This window comes from Condylura cristata, unplaced genomic scaffold (genome assembly GCF_000260355.1).
Source record: "Condylura cristata isolate star-nosed mole 26May11 unplaced genomic scaffold, ConCri1.0 scaffold00017, whole genome shotgun sequence".
Lineage (NCBI taxonomy): Eukaryota > Metazoa > Chordata > Mammalia > Eulipotyphla > Talpidae > Condylura > Condylura cristata.
Genome location: NW_004567118.1, coordinates 13,916,457 through 13,938,697, shown reverse-complemented (window position 1 = coordinate 13,938,697; position 22,241 = coordinate 13,916,457). Strand labels below are relative to the sequence as shown.

The window sequence follows — 22,241 nt, the reverse complement described above, 5'->3', positions numbered from 1 at the left end:
ATATAAACTATAAGTACAGTATGAATATATGCTACTATTATAGATAATAACTTGGAAAGGCAATACAGAAGATGATAAGGCATACAAAAGTTCAACTTGCTCTTTATGATATTTGAAACAGAGTTTATAAGGACAACACATTTCCTCGGCAAAGTCCTTTTTCATTGGCTCAAGCTATCAGTAAAGGTGCCACGTATCCTGAACCTTGTCCTACTAAAGAATCAGTGTATTTAATGTGCACTGGTCTGATTTCTCCTGAAGGTAAAGCCAGAAGAAAAAACAAAATCACTTTTAGTTATTGTTCATAACCCAAAAAGCAAACAGCAATATGTTCCTATAATACCCTAAAATTACTAGAACCATTTTGACAGAGCAGATGGCTAAAATTAGTTTTTGAAATTTCTAAAATTAGCAAATAAAGTTTCTATAAAAGATTATATGGAATGGGCCACCCCGATGGCCTCTAGTTAAGTTTCAGCGCTTCTACCAAGAAGGCCGGAGTTGCATCTCTGATTAGGGAGCTGACCTACATGGCACAGCAGACCTCTCCTGTCTGGCCACTACTCCCCTCAGCAGTATATTTCGGCAGATCAGCCTGTTTTGCTCCCACTATCTCTGGTGAATGCTCTCTGTACCCCCAGCTCTGTACCCCCAGTTCTACACATAAATAAATAAATAAAATCTTTAAAAAAAAAAAACAAAAAAGATTATGGAAGACTCTTTACTTTGAGGTCCACTCCTTCAAGATTACTAGGATTTCCAGAGAAAAATACTGCAAGGTAATGAGTGGCTGTCTCCACAAGACAATATTTTGCCTTTCTTCTCGATCCCTCCTCTTCTTTTCATTCATTGAGGAAGAGTCTGAAAAACATTAGAAAGAAGTAAAACAAAATTTTCTAACATATATGCTCACTCTTTCCAATCACTTTCAAAATTCAACTCCTTTCCAGTTCTACATTTTGAAAATCTATACATTTACCTCGAAGTAAAAATGTGGCTCACATGACAGGTGTGGCCTAGGTGCTTTCACTCCACTTTTCCAAGTATTTTATTATTAGGATATAAGTTTCTATTCTTGTACACCACTGGAATGCTAAATCAGCGCACCTTATCTAAAATGTAATTTTTTGCATCATATCATAAAGTGGTTTAAAGCTTAAAACAAGAAGGCAAACTACTTAGTTCAAGGGCTCTCTGGTGGCCTAGGAGTCTGAGCACTATGAAGCTATCAGCAGCCACTGCAGCACAAGTTCAATCCCCAGCCAGGGAGGTGACCCACATGGTGCAATAGACCTCTCCTGTCGCACGTGCTGCTACCCTCAGCAGTGTATTTCAGTCAATCCAACTGTTCTGCTCTCCTCTCTGTCTCTGGTGAATCCTTTCATTCCCATACCTCTGGCCTAACCCCTACCTCTTGTATGCAAAAGTAAAATAAATCCCTTTTAAAAAAAAAAAAAAGGCTACTTGGTACTAGATCCTATCTCTGACACCTACTAGTCATGTGACCTCAGGCAAGTTATATACCTTTCTGTGGAGTAGGTTTCTCTAAAATGAAGATAAAAATAGTATTACTTTTCAGAATTATTGTAAAGATTAAATGAGTTAATAAAGGTAAAGTTCTCAAGAGAGTTTGACACTGTGCAATTAAGTTTAGCTTTTGCCGTCATCATCTACTGAAATTATATATGCATACGTACCCAGTAATACCCAATAATTTCATTTCTAAGAATAATTATATGTAAAGAAATGACTTCTGTAAAAGTTCATTCAGTACAGCATAACATTTTCTAGCAAAGCTTATAAAGAACCAATAGGAGACTAGAAGTGATTAAAATATGATGCACTCATACAGTGACTAATAACCACAACACAGAAATCCTTTCTATAGTTATAGTACAATCTCTAAAAATACAGACCACCACCAAAAAACCATGGTAAAAAACATGTTATACTAGCATTGATTTTTAAATTGCAAGGGGGTGGTCAGTGGGGAAAGAAAAATAACATGCTAAAGCTGTTATTAGTGGGAAGATCAGATACATACAATGCCAAGCTCTGAATCCTGAATCTCAATGCAATCATATAAAATCAAAGTAACCCAAGTTAGATCAAATGCTACAAAATGTTTTATACAAGGCACTGTAGTAACCAAAATGAAAGGAAATTACTATTTCCTTTTAAGACAGCTTACACCTCTAATAGGGAATTTCTATGACATAAAGTTACCATGCTGGGAGTATTTGCAATGCATTTGAGATGCCAAGTAATTTAAAAGTTAAAGAAGACTGTTATAATTAACAAAAGAAAAAATGTTTCACTTTCCTTTAAACACAAAGAAAAGTTCCTCCTTATAGCAACTCTATTAACTAAAGCAGTAATTTTTAGGGCAAATGCATGTGTAATTTATGTATGTATAAAATATACTGAAATTTACAATTTTGGTTAAAATACAATTTACCCAAATCAAACCAAATCCACAACAATCACATTCTGACCTTTTGGATAACTGTGGACTTAGTGTACTAAGTAAATTTGTAATTATTTGAACGGTATAGAATAGTATGATAAATCTGAGCATCAAACAAAACCAAATTAATACTTAACAAATTGTAATATTAGCAAATGATAATTATGCACCTGAAACACTACTGTGACGTGCCTGTGGTAAGGTTGCTTCACCGTGATAAATTACCCTATAGCACTTGACCCACAATTTAATTTACTGTGAAAAGTAAACAAAAGATCATTATAGGTAATATTTACAAAACTTAATTATAAGATTATTTTATTAACAAAAGATTGTAATATTGTATGTATTTCCATTTATTTCATGAAAATTTAAATCTGTACATTTTCTCCCTCCAAACTATTATACTTTACCTGTGAAGCTTCCATTATATTGTTTCTTATTCATTGCTACACGTCTCTGGTCACAATTTTTTCCATTCTCTGCCATTTCATAGATCAACAACTCTTGAGGAGCTAATACAAGCAAAATAAAATCCAGTGATATGTTATATACTTCTTTGCAGCCATGACAAAATATAATACAAAAATAACACGGTAGTGACACCCCATATGCTATTAGAATAATGTTTAGAAATCCTAACAGAAGTAGTAAAAACATACAATCCTCTCTCAGTTATTTCAGTGACTTTTCCAGATAAAAATATGGAGGCAATTTGTCCATTAATGCTGGATATTAAATAATATAGTAGTACCATCAAATATTAATAAGCTACAAAATGTAAGATAGCTTGCACTTCCACTAGAAGGGAATTTCTGTGACGTAGTATTAACGTAGTATTACCATGTTGGGGTGTTATTTGCAAAGCCCAGTGCACAGCTTTATATATACACTTCTGCTCTAATTTTAACAATCTTTCACAGCTCTTTTAAGCATCAGAAGAAAATAGATTATATTATGGATTATATTATGAAACACATCAAAAATGCTGACACACAGAACTTGGATCAATTTTATGTAGGAAAACAATTTTACTGAAACACATACAAGATAAACATTTCTAAATGTTTTAGTTATATTAAATATACTATTTCTATCATGCTTCATATTATAGGTACAGAAAACCCTTTTCACCTTAAATCTATGTATTATAACATATAAACTCTGCTGATTTAGTTACTATAAAAATACAAATTTGCATCATTCTTTTACTGTTACTAAAACAAATCTCCCTACTGAAAAAGGTCCATATTAAAAAAGAAAAAGAATTCCAAAAAGACTACCAAGAACATATCAAAAGCAAATTGAAAGTGAGGAACAAATAAGGCCTGAAGTAAATAAATGGAATAAGTGAAAGAGAAAAATGAAACTATACCAAAAAGAAAAAAAAAAATCAATGAGACCAAGAGCTTATTTTTTGAGAAATAAACCTCTAGTTAGGCAAACAAAGACAAAAAAAATTAGTAAATAGAATCACAAATGAAAGAGGAGAAATACTACAGATATCACAGATCAACTATATTACTATGAACTATGATCAACTATATGCTGAACATTTGATATTCTAAAGAAACTGATCAATTTCTAGAGCAACATAATCTACCAAGACTGACCCAAGAAGGTACAGATGAACTGAACAAACCAATCACAAACACAGAAATTGAAAAAGTAAAAAATGTCTTCTGAGGAACAGAAGCCCCAGAACCAGATGACTTTACAAACAAATTTTATCAAATTTGAAATAATTAATACCCATCTTGTAAAATTATCTTTAAAAATACATATTTTGTATCAACATTACAGTAATGCTGAAACTAGACAAAGACAGCACAAGAAAATTATAGATCAATATCCCAGATAACAGTGATGCAAAAAATTTCAAATACCAGCTAACAGAATTCAACAATGTATCATAAGCATTATATACCATGATCAAGTGTGATTGACATCATTTATGTGATTGACATAAATCAATTAATGTAACATACTATACCATGACAACAACAAAAGATAAAAATCATGATATCAATAAATGCAGAGAAAGCATTTGCTAAGATTCAACACCCATTATGATAAAAACTGTGAACAAGATGGTAATAGAAGGAAACTGTCAGAGACCCTTTGTTCCCCATCACGTATTATGGGGGGGTGCAGAACAGGCAGGGTCTCAAGGTAGGAGCAGCTTCAGTGAGCTGAGATTCCTAAAAAAGGGGGAAAAGGAGAAAAAGGGAAAGGGGAGCAAGGAAGACACGGGAATCGGAGTTGGGTGCAAGTCTTCCTGTTCTGCCTTTAGCAGAAGTTTATTTTATACATTAGGAGCAAGCAGTGGGATGACATCAGCACATGAACTGCGCTGAGATTACAATCATCTTTTTTTTTCTAAGAACAATTTAGGGTCGAACTGCCCTTTAGCTGAGATATAACATTCATTATTCTTAAAATCAATCTATTAGAGTTAAGATAGGTACATAAATTCATAAAATTTAAGGCTAACATTGTTATATTTACGACAGTGTCGACTGGCTAAAATGAAGTCCCTTTAAACCTTAAATGCTACTTAATGATCTTCATTCTCATTGAGACATCTTAGAGGGTAAAGTCCAGGACTAGGGTGGAGGCTGGGCTGGAGATGTGAAGGGGGCTAAGGTGAGGTCTTGCGGGCCAAGGAGAAGTTGTGAAAGAGGGTAAAGTAAGGTTGAAGATTAGGCTGGAGGAGTTTCTGGTAGATAAATCACTAAGGGAGATAGTAAGATTCCTCATTTAAAGACTGAGCAATAAAAGCTTAAATAAGAAAGTAGAGTGTAAGATTTGGGTTCTGGTCTGGGCAGTAGAAGAACTTTAATTATTTTTTATCATGTTCTAGTATTCCTTGTCTTACAATATTGATTGTGTTATAATTGTTTTTATTAATCAGCCAGCTGTAATATTATTTTTTGCTTTCTAGAGGAATTTCCTGTCTTGAGCAGTGCTTGTGCACCTGAGCCAGGCAGCGCCTTATGAGGCTAAGGCAATCTGGCTGTAAGCTGATGGTTGCTTAGAATATTTTGATATTACAAAAAAGGGAGGTCATAACATAAGTTAGCGTGGAAATTCTGATTTTTCAGAGCACTTCTGTCTCTATCCAGAATATGTCAGTCGATAAAGATTGCATAGCTTGTGTCAGGAAACTATCTCAATATAATAAAGGCCATATATCAAAAACCAGGAGTTCATATTAAGTAGTGAAAAAATGAGTATTTTCAGCTTTGAAATCTGGGTCCCTCCCTGATGGCACAACAGGTTAAAGTACAGCACTACCAGCTGGCAGCAGCCGCTTCAGCACAACTCAATCCCCCACCAGGGAGCTGACCCACATGGTGCAGCAGACCTCTCCTGTCCCATCCACTGCTCTCCTTAACAGTGTATTTTAGTAGATCTACCTGTTTTGCTCCCCACTCTATCTGTGGTGAATTCTCTCACAAACACTTCTCCCCACACCTCTGGCCTTTATGTGTAAATAAATAAATTTTAAAGAAAAAGGAAATAAACTTTTCATTTTCATCAATCCATTTTCTTTTCAACAATCCATTTCTTCACTAACAAAATAAATACAGTTTTAAAACAGCTTTTGAAAAACTTTCACGATTCCCCAAAGAAAGAATATGCTATAAAGTTAAACATGCAAAGTAAAGAACCACTGTGGTATAGTTAAGCCTAAAAAAGTGTTAAAAACATTTTTGTATTTAAATCACTCTTGGAATTATCTTACACTATTCCTTGCCCTAAAATTCTTTTCGAAACATTTTTAATTCCCTTAACTACATCTTCCTCAGTAACATATACACTTTGTAAAACTTCAAGGCCTCTGGAACAACCTACATCTTATAAACTGTCTGGTCAGCTGAAGATCACTAGAGAAAACCACACAACACACCATTTTATATTCACTCATTCTTTTAAGAGGTATTTTTTTTCCCCCACAGTGGGAAGCCCTGCATCCACTTTTCACCCTTTCAATCTCCATTCTTACTCTTTTTTTTTTTTTAAAAGATTTATTTATTTGTGCATACAGAACTGGGGTACAGGCCAGAGGTGCAGGGTTGATGAGAGGATTCACCAGAGACAGAGTGGGGAGTGGGACAGGCCGACTGACGAAGCACACTGCTGAGGGGGGCAGCGGGCTGGTCAGAAGAGGTCTGCTGCTCCAGGTGGGTCACCTCCGGGGCGAGAATCGAACTCATGCAAAAGTGGCTTTAGCTTCTCAGTGCTGTGCTTTAACCTGCTGTGCTACGAGAGAGGGCCTCCTTTCTTACTCTTACGCTTGAAACTTCATTTATTACCATCTTCTACTTTTTATAAGTATTTCATTTTGTTAAATAATCTGCCATCCACTATCCAAGTATACATATATATATTTTTTAAAGATTTATGTATGCTCACAGAACTGGGGTACAGGCCAGAGGTGCAGGGGCGGTGAGAAGATTTATCAGAGACAGAGTGGGGAGCAGAAAAGGCCAGATGATGAAGTGCACTGCTGAGGGGAGCAGCCGGCGGGTCAGGAGAGGTCTGCCACACCATGTGGATCACCTGCGGGGCGGGGATCAAACTCATGCTGAAGGGGCTTTAGCTTCTTAGTGCTGTGCTTTAACCTGTTGTGCCAGCAGGGAGGGCCACCAGATGTCCATATTTACTTTTGTCCTTCAGACTTGCTTTACAATATAATTCTCCTGAAATCCTTCTACTTTGTTGTAAATGGCAATATTCTGTCTTTCTTTATGGCTGAACAGTATTCCATGTGTGAATATACATCTTCTTAACCCAATGTTCTACCTAAGGTCATTTATGTTATTTCCATGTGCTAGTTACCTACTGTAAATACTGCTGCAATATTATAGATTATATAGTTTTTTTTTTGAACTAATGGTTTTCAAATTCTTTGGACAGATGCCAATGCGTGGGACATCTGGGACATATGGCATTTCCATTTTTAGTTTTTTAAGATAAATCCAGATCACTTTCAAAATGGCTGTAAGTTTACACTCCCACTCACAGTAGTTCTTTCACTCTCCAGCACCTGTTGTTGGGATGTGGGGAGGTCTTTTTAATATGTGCCATCCTCAAAGTGGTGAGATGGTATTTCATTATAGTTTTTTTTTAAAGATTTATTTATTTATTCATACAGAACTGGGGTACAGGCCAGAGATGCGGAGGGTGAGAGTATTCACCAGAGACAGAGCGGGAAGCAGAACTAGCAGATCGATGAAGTACACTGCTGAGGGGAGCAGCGGGCGGGCCAGGAGAGGTCTGCCACGCCATGTGGTCACCTCCGGGGCAGGCGGGATTGAACTCATGCGGAAGTGGCTTCAGTTTCTCAGTGCAGTGCTTTAACCCGCTGCGCCACCAGGGAGGGCCTCTCATTATAATTTTAACCTGTATCTCCCTTATTAGAAGAGATAATGAGCATTTTTCCATGTATTCACTGACCTTTTGGATATACTCCTTAGTGAATTTTCTGAGTTTTTTATTTTTTTCAGATTTATTTATTTGTACATACAGAACTGGGGTACAGGCCAGAGGCTCAGGGGTGGCGGGAGGTTTCACCAGAGACAGAGTGGGGAGGACAAGCAGATCGAGGAAGTACACTGTTGAGGGGAGCAGCGGGCGAGTCAGGAGAGGTCTGCCACGCCATGTGGTCACCTCTGGGGCAGGCGGGACTCAAACTCATGCAGAAGTGGCTTTAGCTTCTCAGTGCTGTGCTTCAACCTGCTGTGCCACAAGGGAGGGCCTGAATTTTTTTTTTAACTGTTGTTTTATCTTGAATATTAATCCCTTGTCAAGTTGGGTAGTGTTTATTTTCTCCATTTAGTAGGATGTCTATCTAATCTCCTGATAGGTATACACAGACAAGATCTTTTTAGTTTACATTTTATTCCACCCTGTAAAAATTTTAAAATTTGAGGTAATCCCGGTTATTGTTTTTGTTTTTAATTTCTCTTTCCATAGGGGGTCAAGTCTCCAAAAATACCATCATCATTGATATCATGGATCATGTTACCAGTTTCCTTGTATATTTTGCCACTAAAGGTCTTACAGATTTGGATTTATTTTTGTACACTGAGTTGGAGAATGACCCAACCTTATACTTTTACATGTGGCATTCCAGCTATTCCCAGCACTATTTGTTAAAGACACTCCCCTGCCCCCATTAAGTACTGATATGCATCTGGATTCATGTCTGGGCTTTTAATTTTCTCCATTAATCTACACCCCTATCTTTATACTGATATTATATAGTTTTAATTACTTAATAGTTTTACATTCAGTAACATGATACCTGTTGCCTATTTTGCAGGATTGCTTTTGCCATTTGAGGTCCTTGTGGTTCCATATAAATTTCAGTATTTGTTAAGTTTCTTCTAATACCTTATTTTGGGGCCTCCCTGATGGTACAAGAGGTTAAATTTCAGCACTATGAAGCTATCAGTAGCCACTGAAGCATGAATTCAATCCCCAGTCAGGGAGCTGATCCACATAGCATAGCAGAACTTTCCTGTCATGTCCATTGCTCCCCTCAGCAGTGTATTTAGTAGATCTACCTCTTGTGCTTCCCACACTGTCTCTGGTGAATCCTCTTATCCTCTGCACCTGTGGCCTACAACTCAGTTTTTGTATGCATAAATAAATAAGATGAATCTTTTAAAAAATAAAAATAATGTGTTTCAATAGGGATTATATTAAATGTGTATGTTGCTTTATACAGAATAGTCACTGCATTGGATGTCTTTTCATCTCCTTTGTCACTATCAAACTTTTAAAGTTTTGTAGTTCTCATTATATCCATCCTTTACTGACTTGGTTAGGGTAATTCTGAAGTATTTGATTCACTTTGGGATAGTGTGAATGGAATTACCTTCTTGATATCTTTTTCTTTTCATTTGTTGCTTGTATGTAAAAGTGCACCAGATTTTTGTATGCTGATTTATTTAATCTGCCATTTCACTGTATTCATTCATCATTTCTAATAGCTCCCTGGTGAAGTCTTTAAAGTTTTTAAAATATGATATGATACATAATATGACACTGTCTGAAAATAGTGATAGCTTCACTTCTTTTCTAACTTGTATTCCTTTTACTTGCTACACTTTAATCCTTTGTGCCATCAGGAAGGCCCCTCTTGCTTCTAATCTTAAAGGGAAGAGCTTTTAGTTTTTCACTGTTATGTATGATATTGGCTTGTTACATGGCTATCACTATTATGTGGTCATAAGAGCAAAGATCTAAACTGATAGGACTGATATCTGGTCAGGCACCTCTCTACCTACACACTGAAGAAAAGTCATGTGAGGTCACAGCAAAAAACTGGAAGTCTGTAAGTCAGGGATAGAGAAGCCTTATCAAAAGGAACCAGCTGGCATCTTGACTTTGGACTTCCAGCCTCCATAGCTATGAGAAAATAGCTTACTGTTTTTCAAGTCAACCAGTCTGTGGTATTCTGGTATGGCAGTCCCAGCAGACTAAAATAATACTGATTAGCACATAAGTAATGGGAACTGGATTTTAAGATAGTAATATTTCTCTTGCTAATGTTAATTTATTGTCATTGTTTGTGAATTTGGTTACAATAATTTTAACCCTTGAAGTCGCCTCAGGTATGTTTACTACGTAAGATTTCTGAACTACAAAAAAAATGACTACACATTGAAATGTGGCATTTATACCAAGGATTCTGAAACCCTGCAAGGACTTAGTAGCATAGCCATTCCATCTTTATTCAAATTCCCTGTGAACTTGTCTGTATTTCAAACTGCAACAGTGACAACTTAATCTAGCATCAAAACCTGTTAATCTTACTCATGATCATTTCACCATTATAAAATGACCCACTTTATAGGAAAATGTGGAGACTGCTGTCAATAGAACCTGTATCATTTGAGACCTTATTAGATAAATTAGCATCAGGACTAGGCATTTCACTACTTTACTCCCCAAGACTGGATGTATCCATCCTATTCTAATTCAGTTCTCCACCCCAATCGAAGTAGTTCTAGTTCTCTAAAGCTAAAAACATCCTACCACCATCACTTACTATTTGTGTGACCTTGAGTAATTTAAGCCTTTACTTTTGAGTTTATTTGTAAAATGTACTGATTTTTTTTTTTTTTTAAGATTTATTTGTGCATACAGAACTGGGGTACAGGCCAGAGGCTCAGGGGCGGCGAGAGGCTTCACCAGAGACAGAGTTGGGAGCAGAACAGGCAGATCTACGAAGTACACTGCTGAGGGGAGCAACGGGCGGGCCAGGAGAGGTCTGCCACGCCATGTGGTCACCTCCGCGGCAGGTGGCAAGCGGGAATCCAACTCATGCGGAAGTGGCCTTAGCTTCTCAGTGCTGTGCTTTAACCCGCTGCGCCACCAGGGAGGGCCAAAATGTACTGATTTTTATAACCTTTAAATGATTTTTTTGTGTTGCTTTGGAGGACTCTCAGTAATCCAGTTTTTCTACTTCAAGGGAAATTACACAATCAACCTGTAAAGTGACTGGCACATACTGGGCACTTAATGTTAGTTTCTCCCTGTCCTTTTCACATCAAAATTTTCCAAAATAATTATTATGACTATAAGCCGAATATTCATTTATAGACTCTACATTATACAAGAGTCTGCATAACTAGTTTCCACAGAAGCACCCACAGAATCAGAAAAATATTAGTCTGTTATGTTAGATAGCAAAAGTGAATTATTTTTCATCACCTTCAACATTTTCAAAAGTACTAAAAGAATAGTATGTTCAAAATTATTACATGATTAAAGGGCTCTAATCTATGTAGCTAGGGCAAGGTGAGTTAATCATTTTTGAGGAGAGAACTTTTCATAGTTCAATAAAGTAGTATTGAATTTGGAAATTTTTAAAAAAGATATTTATTTACTTATGCATACAAGAGCTGGGGTAGAGGCTGGAGATACAGGTTGGTAAGAGGATTCACCAGAAACACAGCAGGGAACAGAACAGGCAGTTCTACAGAAATGCACTGTTAAGGGGTGCAGCGGGAGGGTCAGGAGAGGTCTGCCATGCCATGTGGGTCAGCTCCCTAAAACTAATGCTGCAGTGGCTGATGACAGCTTGACAGTACTGAGATTTAAACCCTGCACTAGCAGGGAGGACCTGAATTTGGAAATTTAGATGAAAAGATGTCATTCAGATTGCTGGATGTGGAGTAAATCCAAAATATTCCTAGGTTGTTGAAAGAAATCTCCTCAAATAGGGATTTAATGCATATTCTTGAAATTCAATGGAGATTCCTTTGCAGTGAGTTCTTTAAAGTCAGTTTTTTATTAAAGACTTATTTCTTTATGCATACAGAACTGGGGTACAGGCCAGAGGTGCAGGGATGGTGAGAGGATTCACCAGAGACAAGAGTGGGGAGCAGAACAGGCAGGCTGACCAAGTAAACTGCCAAGGGGAGCAGTGGGCGAGACAGGAGAGGTCCGCCACACCATGGGATCACCTCTAGGGTCAGGGATCGAACTGGCACTGAAGTGGCTGTGGCTAGCTTGCAGTGCTGCGCCCTAACTCGTTGCACCATCAGGGAGGGCTCTGTAATGTCAGTTTTAACAGCATAAATTTTAGTCTTATTTTTAAGACTAAGGCTGTTGAAATAAACTCTGTATGTTATAAATGAGACTACAGAAATAGGATAGAAAAGTATCAAATAATATTTTTCATTGTGAAGACATATCTAAACATAAGAAACCAGCAGATTTTAAATGCAGCTGAAACATTTAAAATGAAAGGTTGATATTTAAATATGTGGTGGTGGTAATGGGGGGTGAGGAGAATTGTTTGTTCCTGGCAGAAATGCTTAGAAAACACTGTTAAATCAGTTTACAAAAGGTCTTTGTAGGCTGTACATCTAGTGCTAAAATTACAATAGCCCATTCATTTTAAACATTAGCTACATTTGTAATGTGAAATCAATATAAAACTCAATTATGTGAGTACCCCCCAACCAAGACTTTAAATACATAAGGATGGCAAACAAAAGCAAGTGCCCAAGTAGTATCAGTTACTTGACAATTTAACAGATAAAAGGAAAATAAAGTATGAGCATGAAGCCATTGGTACTAGTTTTCATTGGCCAATGAATTCTAAAAGAAAATTAACATAATTCCTTTTAAGAAAAATCATCTAAGTGGGGCACTTGCTGTAAGAAAACTCGACAAAAAGGTGAACCATATATTCAAGTGAATTCAGCCAGCCTTCTTGACAGAATACACTGTGCATCACACAAGGTCTACAAAGACAGCCAAAGCCAATTTAAATATACCTTCAGTAATCTTTTTTGTTTCCCTACATGTTCATACTTAATGGGATTATTTAATTTCAGTCACAGATTACTCTAAAATAGCTGTAGATTTCCCTAAAACTGCTAAAATTGAGAAACTGCAATTCACTCTTGGAAACAGAATCAATAATCTAAGAGTAATATATAGCCTTCACAAGTGAAGTTCTGACAAGTTTACCAGTAGTGCAGGGATGTAAAGTCAAAGACAATTCAAATGCAATTCCCAGTATTAGAGCAACTGTCAGGGCACCTGACGCCGCGGGAGACAGAAACTGTCATGTTCCTGCCACCTTAAGAATATGTTCTCTGGGCCCTCCCTGGTGGCGCAGCGGGTTAAAGCACTGCACTGAGAGGCTTAAGCCACTTCCTCATGCATGAGTTCGATCCCCCTGCCCCAGAGGAGATGCACATGTCGTGGCAGAAAACCCCCTGACCCGCCCATGCTCCCCTCAGCAGTGTACTTCGTCAATCTGCCTGTTCTGCTCCCCGCTCTGTCTCTGGTGAGTCCTCTCACCCTCTGCATCTCTGGCCTGTACCCCAGTTCTGTATAAATAAATAAATCTTAAAAAAAAAAAGATTATGTTCTCTGAAAAATCATGATTTGAATGAGAATACCTAAACAAAACAAAAAAAAATTTTTTTTAAGATTTACTTATGCATATAAGAACTGGGGTACAAACCAGAAATGTGGGGAAGGGGGTTAGAGGATTCATTAGAGACAGAGTGGGGAACAGAACAGGCAGATCGACTGAAATATACTGCTGAGGGGAGCAGCAGACAGGTCAGGAGAGGTCTGTCACACCATGTGCGTCACTTCCCTGGCTGGGCATCAAACTTGTGTTGCCGTGGCTGTGGTTAGCTTCATAGCACTTTAACTAGCTGCACCACTAAGGAGGCCCCAAATTACATGAATCTTTTTAAACCGTATAAGGTTTGGGGGAATTAGACAAAATCCTAAGGTAGTGTACAATTTAAAAATCTCAGTAAATCTTACCAAAAAATTATTTGGCATTAAGTATACATTTTTCTGGACTAATTTAATTTAGCAGAGTAAAATATATTCATCAGTTTTCTGATTGTTGAAAAGGCTTCTGCTGTTAACAATAAAAAAAAAGTTACTGCTTCAGATTTAATCAAAGAAAATCCTCAGCAACCCCTCCCCACAAGAAAACCAACATTACCATGAAAGACATTTTAGGGACTCCCTTTTGATACTTTCATTGGTTGAGCTGAAGGTTTTTTCCTCTGGAACATCCAGCACATAAAGTATCATTTGTTGCTTTTGAGAGCTGGAAAGGTTGGAACCCAGACATTTTGGTTATGAAATCCACAGCAGATCCATATTGTCAGTCTAGGGTTTCAACAAATTCTGCAGTCACTGACAAGGCAGCTTTAGGAGCCCCTCTAAGTTGTTAAAGCTGAGTGCTTAAACGCTATATAATTCCTGCAGCACTGTGTTTTTTCAAGCTATGTTCACAGAACATCACCTGTGGTCACCAAAGGAGGAACTAGCAGACCCCAAAATCAAGTCAATTAAGATCAGATTACAGGGTTTGTCCAGGGAAGGAAAAGTGACCAGAAGTACCAAACAGTTCATTATAACGTGAAAATCCCCACCTCTTCGTGGCAGTTAGTAGCCATTTCCTCTAGTGATATATATCAATGCCTGATCACCAAAATGCCAAGAATGGAGTGCCCAGAACATACCAGAGGGAGGAACCATGCTGTCACAACCAAGACCACGCCCCTCCACCCTGAGCACAACTCAACATAACCATTTCCTCTGGAGACAAACTAGGAATCGCTCATGCTCACAGCAGTTTCCTTGGAGATCTGTTTCTTGCTCTTTCACCTTCAAACAAACCTCAACTCTCCCACCCCATGCCTGAAGTCCTCATTTCATTACTGACTGGGGTTCTCAAAAGCTGGACAGGCTGAACTGGTATCTGGTAATATAAGCCTTACCCATAACTGCTGGCTCCCAAGGAGTGAAGGCACTGGGCAGTGTCAGTTCCCTAAAGGCTAACTCATGTTGTCAGAAGCTTACAGCTGAAAAAGTATGTATAGATAACAATGAAGATCTCTACTTGACCTCGATGACAATGTGATACCATATGTATCCATTATCTTTTGTTCTTTAACAACTTAGTGACTTAAAAAATAATTTAATAGTCCTTATGATTCTGTGGTTTAAGTTGAATATACTAGTCTGGGATACTTTGGCAATTGAGTTAAGCAGCTTTTAGTTAGGATAGCTTATCGATGCTCTGCAAGGTCCCCTAAGTTCCACATGGAGGGCACAAGGTTCCAAAGAGCAGTCCACAGGTCCGAAGTACAAATGCTTTTCAAATCTTTGAGTGTGTCACACTTGCTAAAAGTAAGTCACATAAGTCAAGTACCGAGTCAAGGGGTTGAGAAACAAACTCTAAAAGTAAACTCTTCATATTGCAGAGATACGCATACAATGAAGAGGAGAATTCATAACCATGTTGTAAACCAATGATTGATTTCACAATCTGTGACTCCATTCTTTACATACACTCTTTTAGAAAATATAGGAAGGTTGACAACAGAAACATCTGGGAAACAATTTGCAAGCTGTAAACTGGCATACCCTATATAAGCAAGTCTATGCTTCACTTTATAGGTTTAAAAAACCTCTCACACATGTACTATAAGCAAATCAAATCCCTTTGCTAGGAAATCAGGTAAGTAAATTGGGGCATCATGACCCCAATTTAAGAAAATAATATGGATTAGTAAAAATGAAATTTTCATTTATTCATTTAACAAGTATTTACTGAATACCAAGCACAGCTTGAGATTCTAGAGAACAGCAGGGAAGGGACAAAATTCAATCATGTCAAACAGTGTTAAGTGCTACAGTAAGAAATAATATATATAAATATACATGCTTATACAATAATTTTTAAAAAGACTTATTTATTTATGCATATAAAAACTGGGGTGCAGGCTAGAGGTGCGGGGGGGGGGGTAAAAGGATTCCCCAGAGACACACTGGGGAGCAGAACAGGCAAATCTAAAATACACTACTGAGGGAGCAGTGGGTCAGAAAGGAGAGGTCTGCCATGCCATGAGGGTTAGCTCCTTGGCTGGGGTAAAACCCAAGCCACAGGGGTTGCTGATAGCTTTGTAGTGCTGAGACTTTAACCCCTGCGCCACCAGGGAAGGCTGTTAAGACATTAATTTTAACAGAGTAGATAAAGAAAAATATGGGAAAAACACTGAAGGGAAAGAGAAAAAGCAGTGCAGACTCAGTAGAGCTTTATCTAGCATGTTTCACAAATTAACAGTTATTAAGGATACTGGTAAATTCAAATACTCAAAAATTTTTAAATTGGGGTTTTGTAGACAAAGATCCTAGTGCTAACTCTGATTATTTAATAAAGATTAAAGGCAATTTCTCTGCTGTATAGAAGCAGTACAAAACAAAATCTCTCTAGAATCTTGAAAACTTTATAATGAGAACCTTGTATATTCTCCAGAGGTTTGAAAATTTCTGAAAGGTAATCAGACTCAACGATGAGGGAAGAATTAGCTCAGCCAATTCAACTTTACTGGACTTTTTTCTGCTTTCAGTTTTATTAGAGATGATCGTTTCTTAAAATAATTCTGAATAGGGCCTCCCTGGTGGCACTATGAAGCTATTGGAGTTTGATTATCTGGCCAGGTGACCCACATGACTCAGCAGACCTCTCCTTTCTGGCCCACTGCGGCCCTCAGCAGTGTATTTCAGTGTATCTGCCTGTTCTCCCCACTGTGACTCTGACTGCCCCCACACCTCTGGCCTGCACCTCATATCTTGTATGCATAAATAAATAAATAATAAAAAAAAAGAAATCTGGGTAAGTAAAAACTTAACTATACTTGAGAAAATAAGTGAAAAACCTTTCTTCACTGTCCCTCATTTAGCTAGTAATCTTCCAGCTAGATATCCTTCTATGTATATGATCAGTTTTCCCTCAAATTATCCTTAGTTTCCTTTGCCATCTCTCTTTTCATGATTTGAGCTAGTTCCTCTTTCCAGTCTCCCTAAAGATTTAACCTGATTTACAGTTTAAAATACTAACCTGAATTTTTATTCCTACTCTTGACCTCTAGATTTGTATATTTAAGAACACCACTTGCATGATTCCTAAGCATCTCAAATTTAACAGTCCTTTCTTCCTCATTGCCCTTCTAGAAACAAACAAATTTGGTCTTCCCCCAACATTCCCTCTCCCAGTACCTGGCACCACCATACATACACCCAGTTACTAAATCCAGAAACCTAGAGTCTTCTTGTTTCCTTATTCCTCACTTCTAATCCAGGACTCACTCCTATTCCAAATATATTTAGATCCACCAACTGCTCTCCACTTTTTTTTTTTCTTTGCCACCACCCTAGTCCAAAGAGATTCTTACTTGGCTAGAGCAATAGAATCCTAACTTCTTCCCACTTCTATTTTTGTCCCTTTACCTCATCCTTTACATAAGAGCATGAGCGAACTTATAAATCATATTGACCCTCTATTTGAAACGGTATAACGAATTCCCTGCTGTACTCAAAATCATATTCAAGCTCATTTCCATGGCCTGAAAAGTTCTATATAACCCAGAGCATAGTATGAATCCTATCTCACCTCAGGTCACTGTATTCCGGGTATACTCTACTGAAGTCTCAAACATGTACATATCCAATATTAATTCTCGTTCTCAGACCCTTGTTGTTTCTTTCATAACATGCATTACACTGTTTATTCTTTTATTTTATATTTACTTTTTCTCTATCAGACCCCCACTAGAGTGTTTATCTCTGTTTCCCATGGTTTTCTCCAGAACCAGAAAGGGATACAAGATATCTGTTCACTGATTAGATGAATAAATAGATATGGCAAAAGACTGAACTGCAATGTGACCTTCCCATCAAAGAAAGAAGACATCACTGAATACCAAACCCCAGAGTGAAATTCTGTGTTAATGGTTTACACAGGAAATGTAAACTATTAACAGTCATTCAAAAAAGTTTGAGAGAATGATCTATGAGAATTCCTTATTTGGCTAAAACTCCTACATAGGTTGTAAAAAAAAAATCACAAAATATTTATTTATAGAATGTTGACTAGTGATTGACAATAATTACGTAAGCAGCAACATAAATATTTTCAAAAGAAGGTTGGGAAGGAGTTCTTAGCAGGCCACATGATGACAAAGAAAATCATGATTAGGAAAATGCCAGGTACTATTCTCAGTGTTTTAGTTAAATCTACAAATTTAAACCATATAAAGGTAGTTACTTCATTGCTTAGGGGAAACTGAGATAGCAAGAAGTTTAGCAACTACTCCAAGGGTTAGACAGTAGTAGGTTTGGAATTTGAACCGATGTAATCTAACTTCATAGCTCAGGCTCTAAACAATATCTTACCTAGTCCTTCCAGAAAAGTCTAAAAGACTGTTGTTATTGTATACTAAAGAACCTCAGGAACAAGAGAAAACATCACAGTGAACAACTGAAAAGATTATGTCTTTCTGAAACACAGACAAACTTGTTAGCAGTTAGATCAGCTGGGATAAAATTACACAATGGACTGACATTGCTTAATTGAAAAATGCCTTAAACTATCTGACATAGAAAATTATCCCGTTTAAATTTCCTTCAGAAATATTTTTAAATGTTTTACATAGGGTCTACATAATACAATCAGTTCTGTAAACTAAATAAGCTTACACTCTCAGAAAAAAGAAAGGATTTTCTTGAAATAGCTTTTAAAAAATTTATCCTGGGCCCTCCCTGGTGGTGCAGCTGGTTAAAGCACAGCATTAAGAAGCTAAAGCCACTTCCGCATGACTTTGATCCCCGCCTGCCCCGGAGGTGACCCACATGGCGTGACAGACCTCTAGCCTGATCTGCCCGCTGCTCCCTTGAGAAGTATACTTCATAGATCTGCTGTTCTGCTCCCCACTCTGTCTCTGGTAAATCCTCTCATTGCCCCTGCACCACTGGCCTGTTCCCCAGTTCTGTAAGCATAAATAAATAAATCTTTAAAAACAAAAAAAATTTATCCCCCAAAATATTTGCAAGCCTCTGTGAAAGCACATTATTAACTAACACAACAACAAAGTTATCACTTTAATCCATACAGTTTGTTTCTGTAGTCAGTCAGGATAGTCTAATCTGGAGTTTATTTCCATACCAAAAGGAGACAGAAACAAAAAGCAGTGGGCATAAACAGCAGTGTCAACAGTACCTGGCACTATCATCGCCAAGAAAGGACAGAGAGCTAACAGGTTTTTAGAAATCAATGGAAACAAAAATGGTCCCCAAAGACAAAGAACTCTTCCATGGCGGTTATTTACCTAGAGTAAATAACCACAGAACTTACTCCATATATTAACAGATGGTTAAAAAATAGAATATTAAAATAATAGTTTGGGAAACTTTTTCAAGAGGGGCAAAGAAATTAACATAGCTTTCTCCTATCGTTACCAACTACATTCACTCAGCAGACCTGTACAAAGATCTGTCTTTTCCACTTGCCAGAAAGAAGACACCTTGGTACCTGAACTCAAAGTAATTGTTCTGAAGAATAAAACTGAATTTTTTTCTTTCCTCATTCCGTCATACAGCAAATCTTGCCAAGCATACTATTTTTGTTTTCTTAGAATTTACAAGGTTAAATATGCTAACAAGGCAAAAATATAGAACACACACACACACCTTTGAAATATAAAATATTTTCATGTAAACTAAGAAATATCAAATCATATATAAAGAGGTTAAAACTCAGCAAAAAGAAAGAAAACTTGCGATCTCAGTTCCAGTTCTGACACACTACTGTTTAAACCTCTTGAACTCCAGCAAGCAAACACTGTTTCTAGATCCCAATTTTCTGTTAAATGCAAAGGTTTAACTATATGTTCACAGAGGTTGCTATAATTCAAAATATTGCTTTCAGTAAAATGCCAAAGTTCCTTTAGTAAGGCTACTTTTAACTTTCAGTTAATGATTTTAAGCACCAAACACTGTAGATTCTTCTGTGCTTGGAAATTCTTCAGTGACCAAGAAAGATTAAACTTCCAAATGAAAAACTATACTCATTTTACAGCCATCTACTTATTAACCAAGGTGACTAATTCAACAGATCACAGTACCAAACTTTTATTATGTGTAAAAGTAGGACAAAGCTCATCTCAGAAAATTGATAACATTTTCAGATAAATAACACACTTAAATATCAAATTTTGGAATAATGAAAACAGCCCTCAGAATAAAATGACAATATCACAACATTTTATTTATGTTAATTTTACATTTTCTATTTCAATCATTGTGATGACCTATAAAGTGAGTGTATTTTTTTTTAAAGATTTATTTATTTTTTCATACAGAACTGGGGTACAGACCAGAGATGTGGAGGGTGAGAGGATTCACCAGAGACAGAGTGGGGAGCAGAACAGGCAGATCGAGGAAGTACACTGCTGAGGGGAGCAACAGGCGGGTCAGGAGAGGTCTGCCAGCCATGTGGATCTCTTCTAGGGCAGGGGGGAATCGAACTCATGAGGAAGTGGCTTTAGCTTCTTAGTGCTGTGCTTTAACCCGCTGTGCCACCAGGGAGGGCCCAAAGTGAGTATACTTTTATCAACACAGTTTAGTCCAGCACAGAGTTAGGTAGCTGACTGTAGTCAGCTTCACTGACTTAAGAAGTGAAACTGACTACAGTTCTAAAAAATGGAAATTCAACTAAAAGGCAGGAAAAAATTGAAAAAGGTATAAACTGGGCAACTGGTCCCTGAATAACATCATCAACAACAAACCCATGTATTATACACATTATTATAGATATGTAATATAGGTGAGATCAGGTTTGGTTATCACAAAGTCAATAAACAAATTTACCAGTGCCACACTAATGAGAACATCCAAAACATCTATTTTCACATATGAAATTGCCTATCACTGTTTCAAAGATATGTGTGAAACTGAAATAGAATATGTAAGCTAAACAACAAACTGATTAAACTAGCTTTAGGTAAACTGCTAAAAAACATCAAACCACTTACTGAAATATATCAGAAACTTGGCTATTTTGTTTTAATCTGGAATGCAAAAAACAGGAAGTAAATTATTTAATTGTATATAAGTAGAACATGTTTGTGAAAGAAAAAAACTTGTTTTCGTATTTTAAAATAATTTAAGCAAAGCTTTCAACTCTACATCACACCTACATAAATTGGTCACATTTGGCCAGGTATCATCATCCTCTTCTGAAGATCAATAAAAAATACTTATAATCATAAAATGTTGCCTAGAAAGTAATAGTTTCTCACTATCATCGGCTACACTAAGAATAATCAACTGAAATCAGTTAATGAAAATACAATAATAGGTAGCAGTCAGAACACTAAATTCTCTACCCTTATAAAATAGAAATACTTGCATTAATTTCTCCAAAAGATCAATGCAAACTAAGAAACTTCCGACAAGCCCCAAAGGAGAACTGAAAGACGCTGAAGTTAGGAAAAGGAACTATGTGGCCAAAAAGAGGTAAACAGTGCCAAGGTATTTGTGAGATTTTTGCAAGGTGTTTCAAGAAACAAAAGTTAATAGTGTAAAATCTATTAAAGGATTCATAACTAATCTTAGTTAGCAGTGGGACACATGGTTTCATGGATTTCGGAGATTAAGACAACCACTTAGTTTTATTGCAAGTACCTCCATTAAAATGAAATACGGAGGTTGGAGGGGTCAGGGGCCTGGAAAAGACAGAGAACTCTGTTCTTCATCAAAGTAGTGGGAAATAAATGTAGGTCCTCTGCAGGGGCTCAGTGGGGTAAAGGCCTCATTCCAATAGCCATCAACGCTTTTAAATGGCATTAGCACGCCTGAATTTTGTTTATAAGCTGGTGCATTTAACAAAATGCGCTAGTGGTTGGGGGAGGCAAGAATCCAAACTGACAGGTACTGAGAAACAGGTCATCAGCAAGAAAGACCTTCTCTGTTTACTCCACAAACTCCTACTCATCACAGGAGAAAGAAATGGGTGCCGTGTAATAATCTAGAACGGCTTCCAAGTCCGAAGCGAAAAGACCGACTAGTCGGGAGTCCAATGGACGGGTGGCCAACTGTGGAGAGGCGTCCCAAATAACCTGGCTATCGCCAGATTGAGAGACATCTAGAGTCAGCAGAGCTCTAAAACACAGCTTTAAGTAGAAATTACGATGCCCCAGATTTGTCCGGTGGATCTGAGAGGGATGCGGAAGCACTCAAGCTCTGAGGATAACCGCAGACTTCCAACCCCAGATCCCAGCGCTCGCTTACCTACCGGATCCGACGCCGGCTTCTCCGGTTCTCAAGACCGTGTAAGTAGCTCCTAATCGACTCTTCCACCAGCCGCTGGGCTCCGGCCAAACGGAACTGGTGTATACGTCACTTCCGGTCCGATCCCCCCGGG

General features: G+C 37.5%; 1 protein-coding gene across 2 annotated transcripts in view; it reads right to left on the bottom strand.

The window, feature by feature from the left end:
• Window positions 1-22,216, bottom strand: part of VMP1 (vacuole membrane protein 1) — a 101,228-nt gene extending 79,012 nt beyond the window's left edge. Inside the window, exons 1-3 of one of the 2 annotated variants that reach the window (XM_004684435.2) lie at window positions 22,113-22,216; window positions 2,881-2,982; window positions 726-861 (exon numbers count right to left, since the gene is read on the bottom strand). In XM_004684435.2, the coding sequence (XP_004684492.1) occupies window positions 726-861; window positions 2,881-2,956 (212 nt within the window). In that variant the 5' untranslated portion in view covers window positions 2,957-2,982; window positions 22,113-22,216. Of the gene's footprint in view, window positions 1-725; window positions 862-2,880; window positions 2,983-22,108 lie in introns of both variants that reach the window. The other variant, XM_012726654.1, reaches the window with a different exon arrangement.
• Window positions 22,217-22,241: the final 25 nt, after the last annotated feature.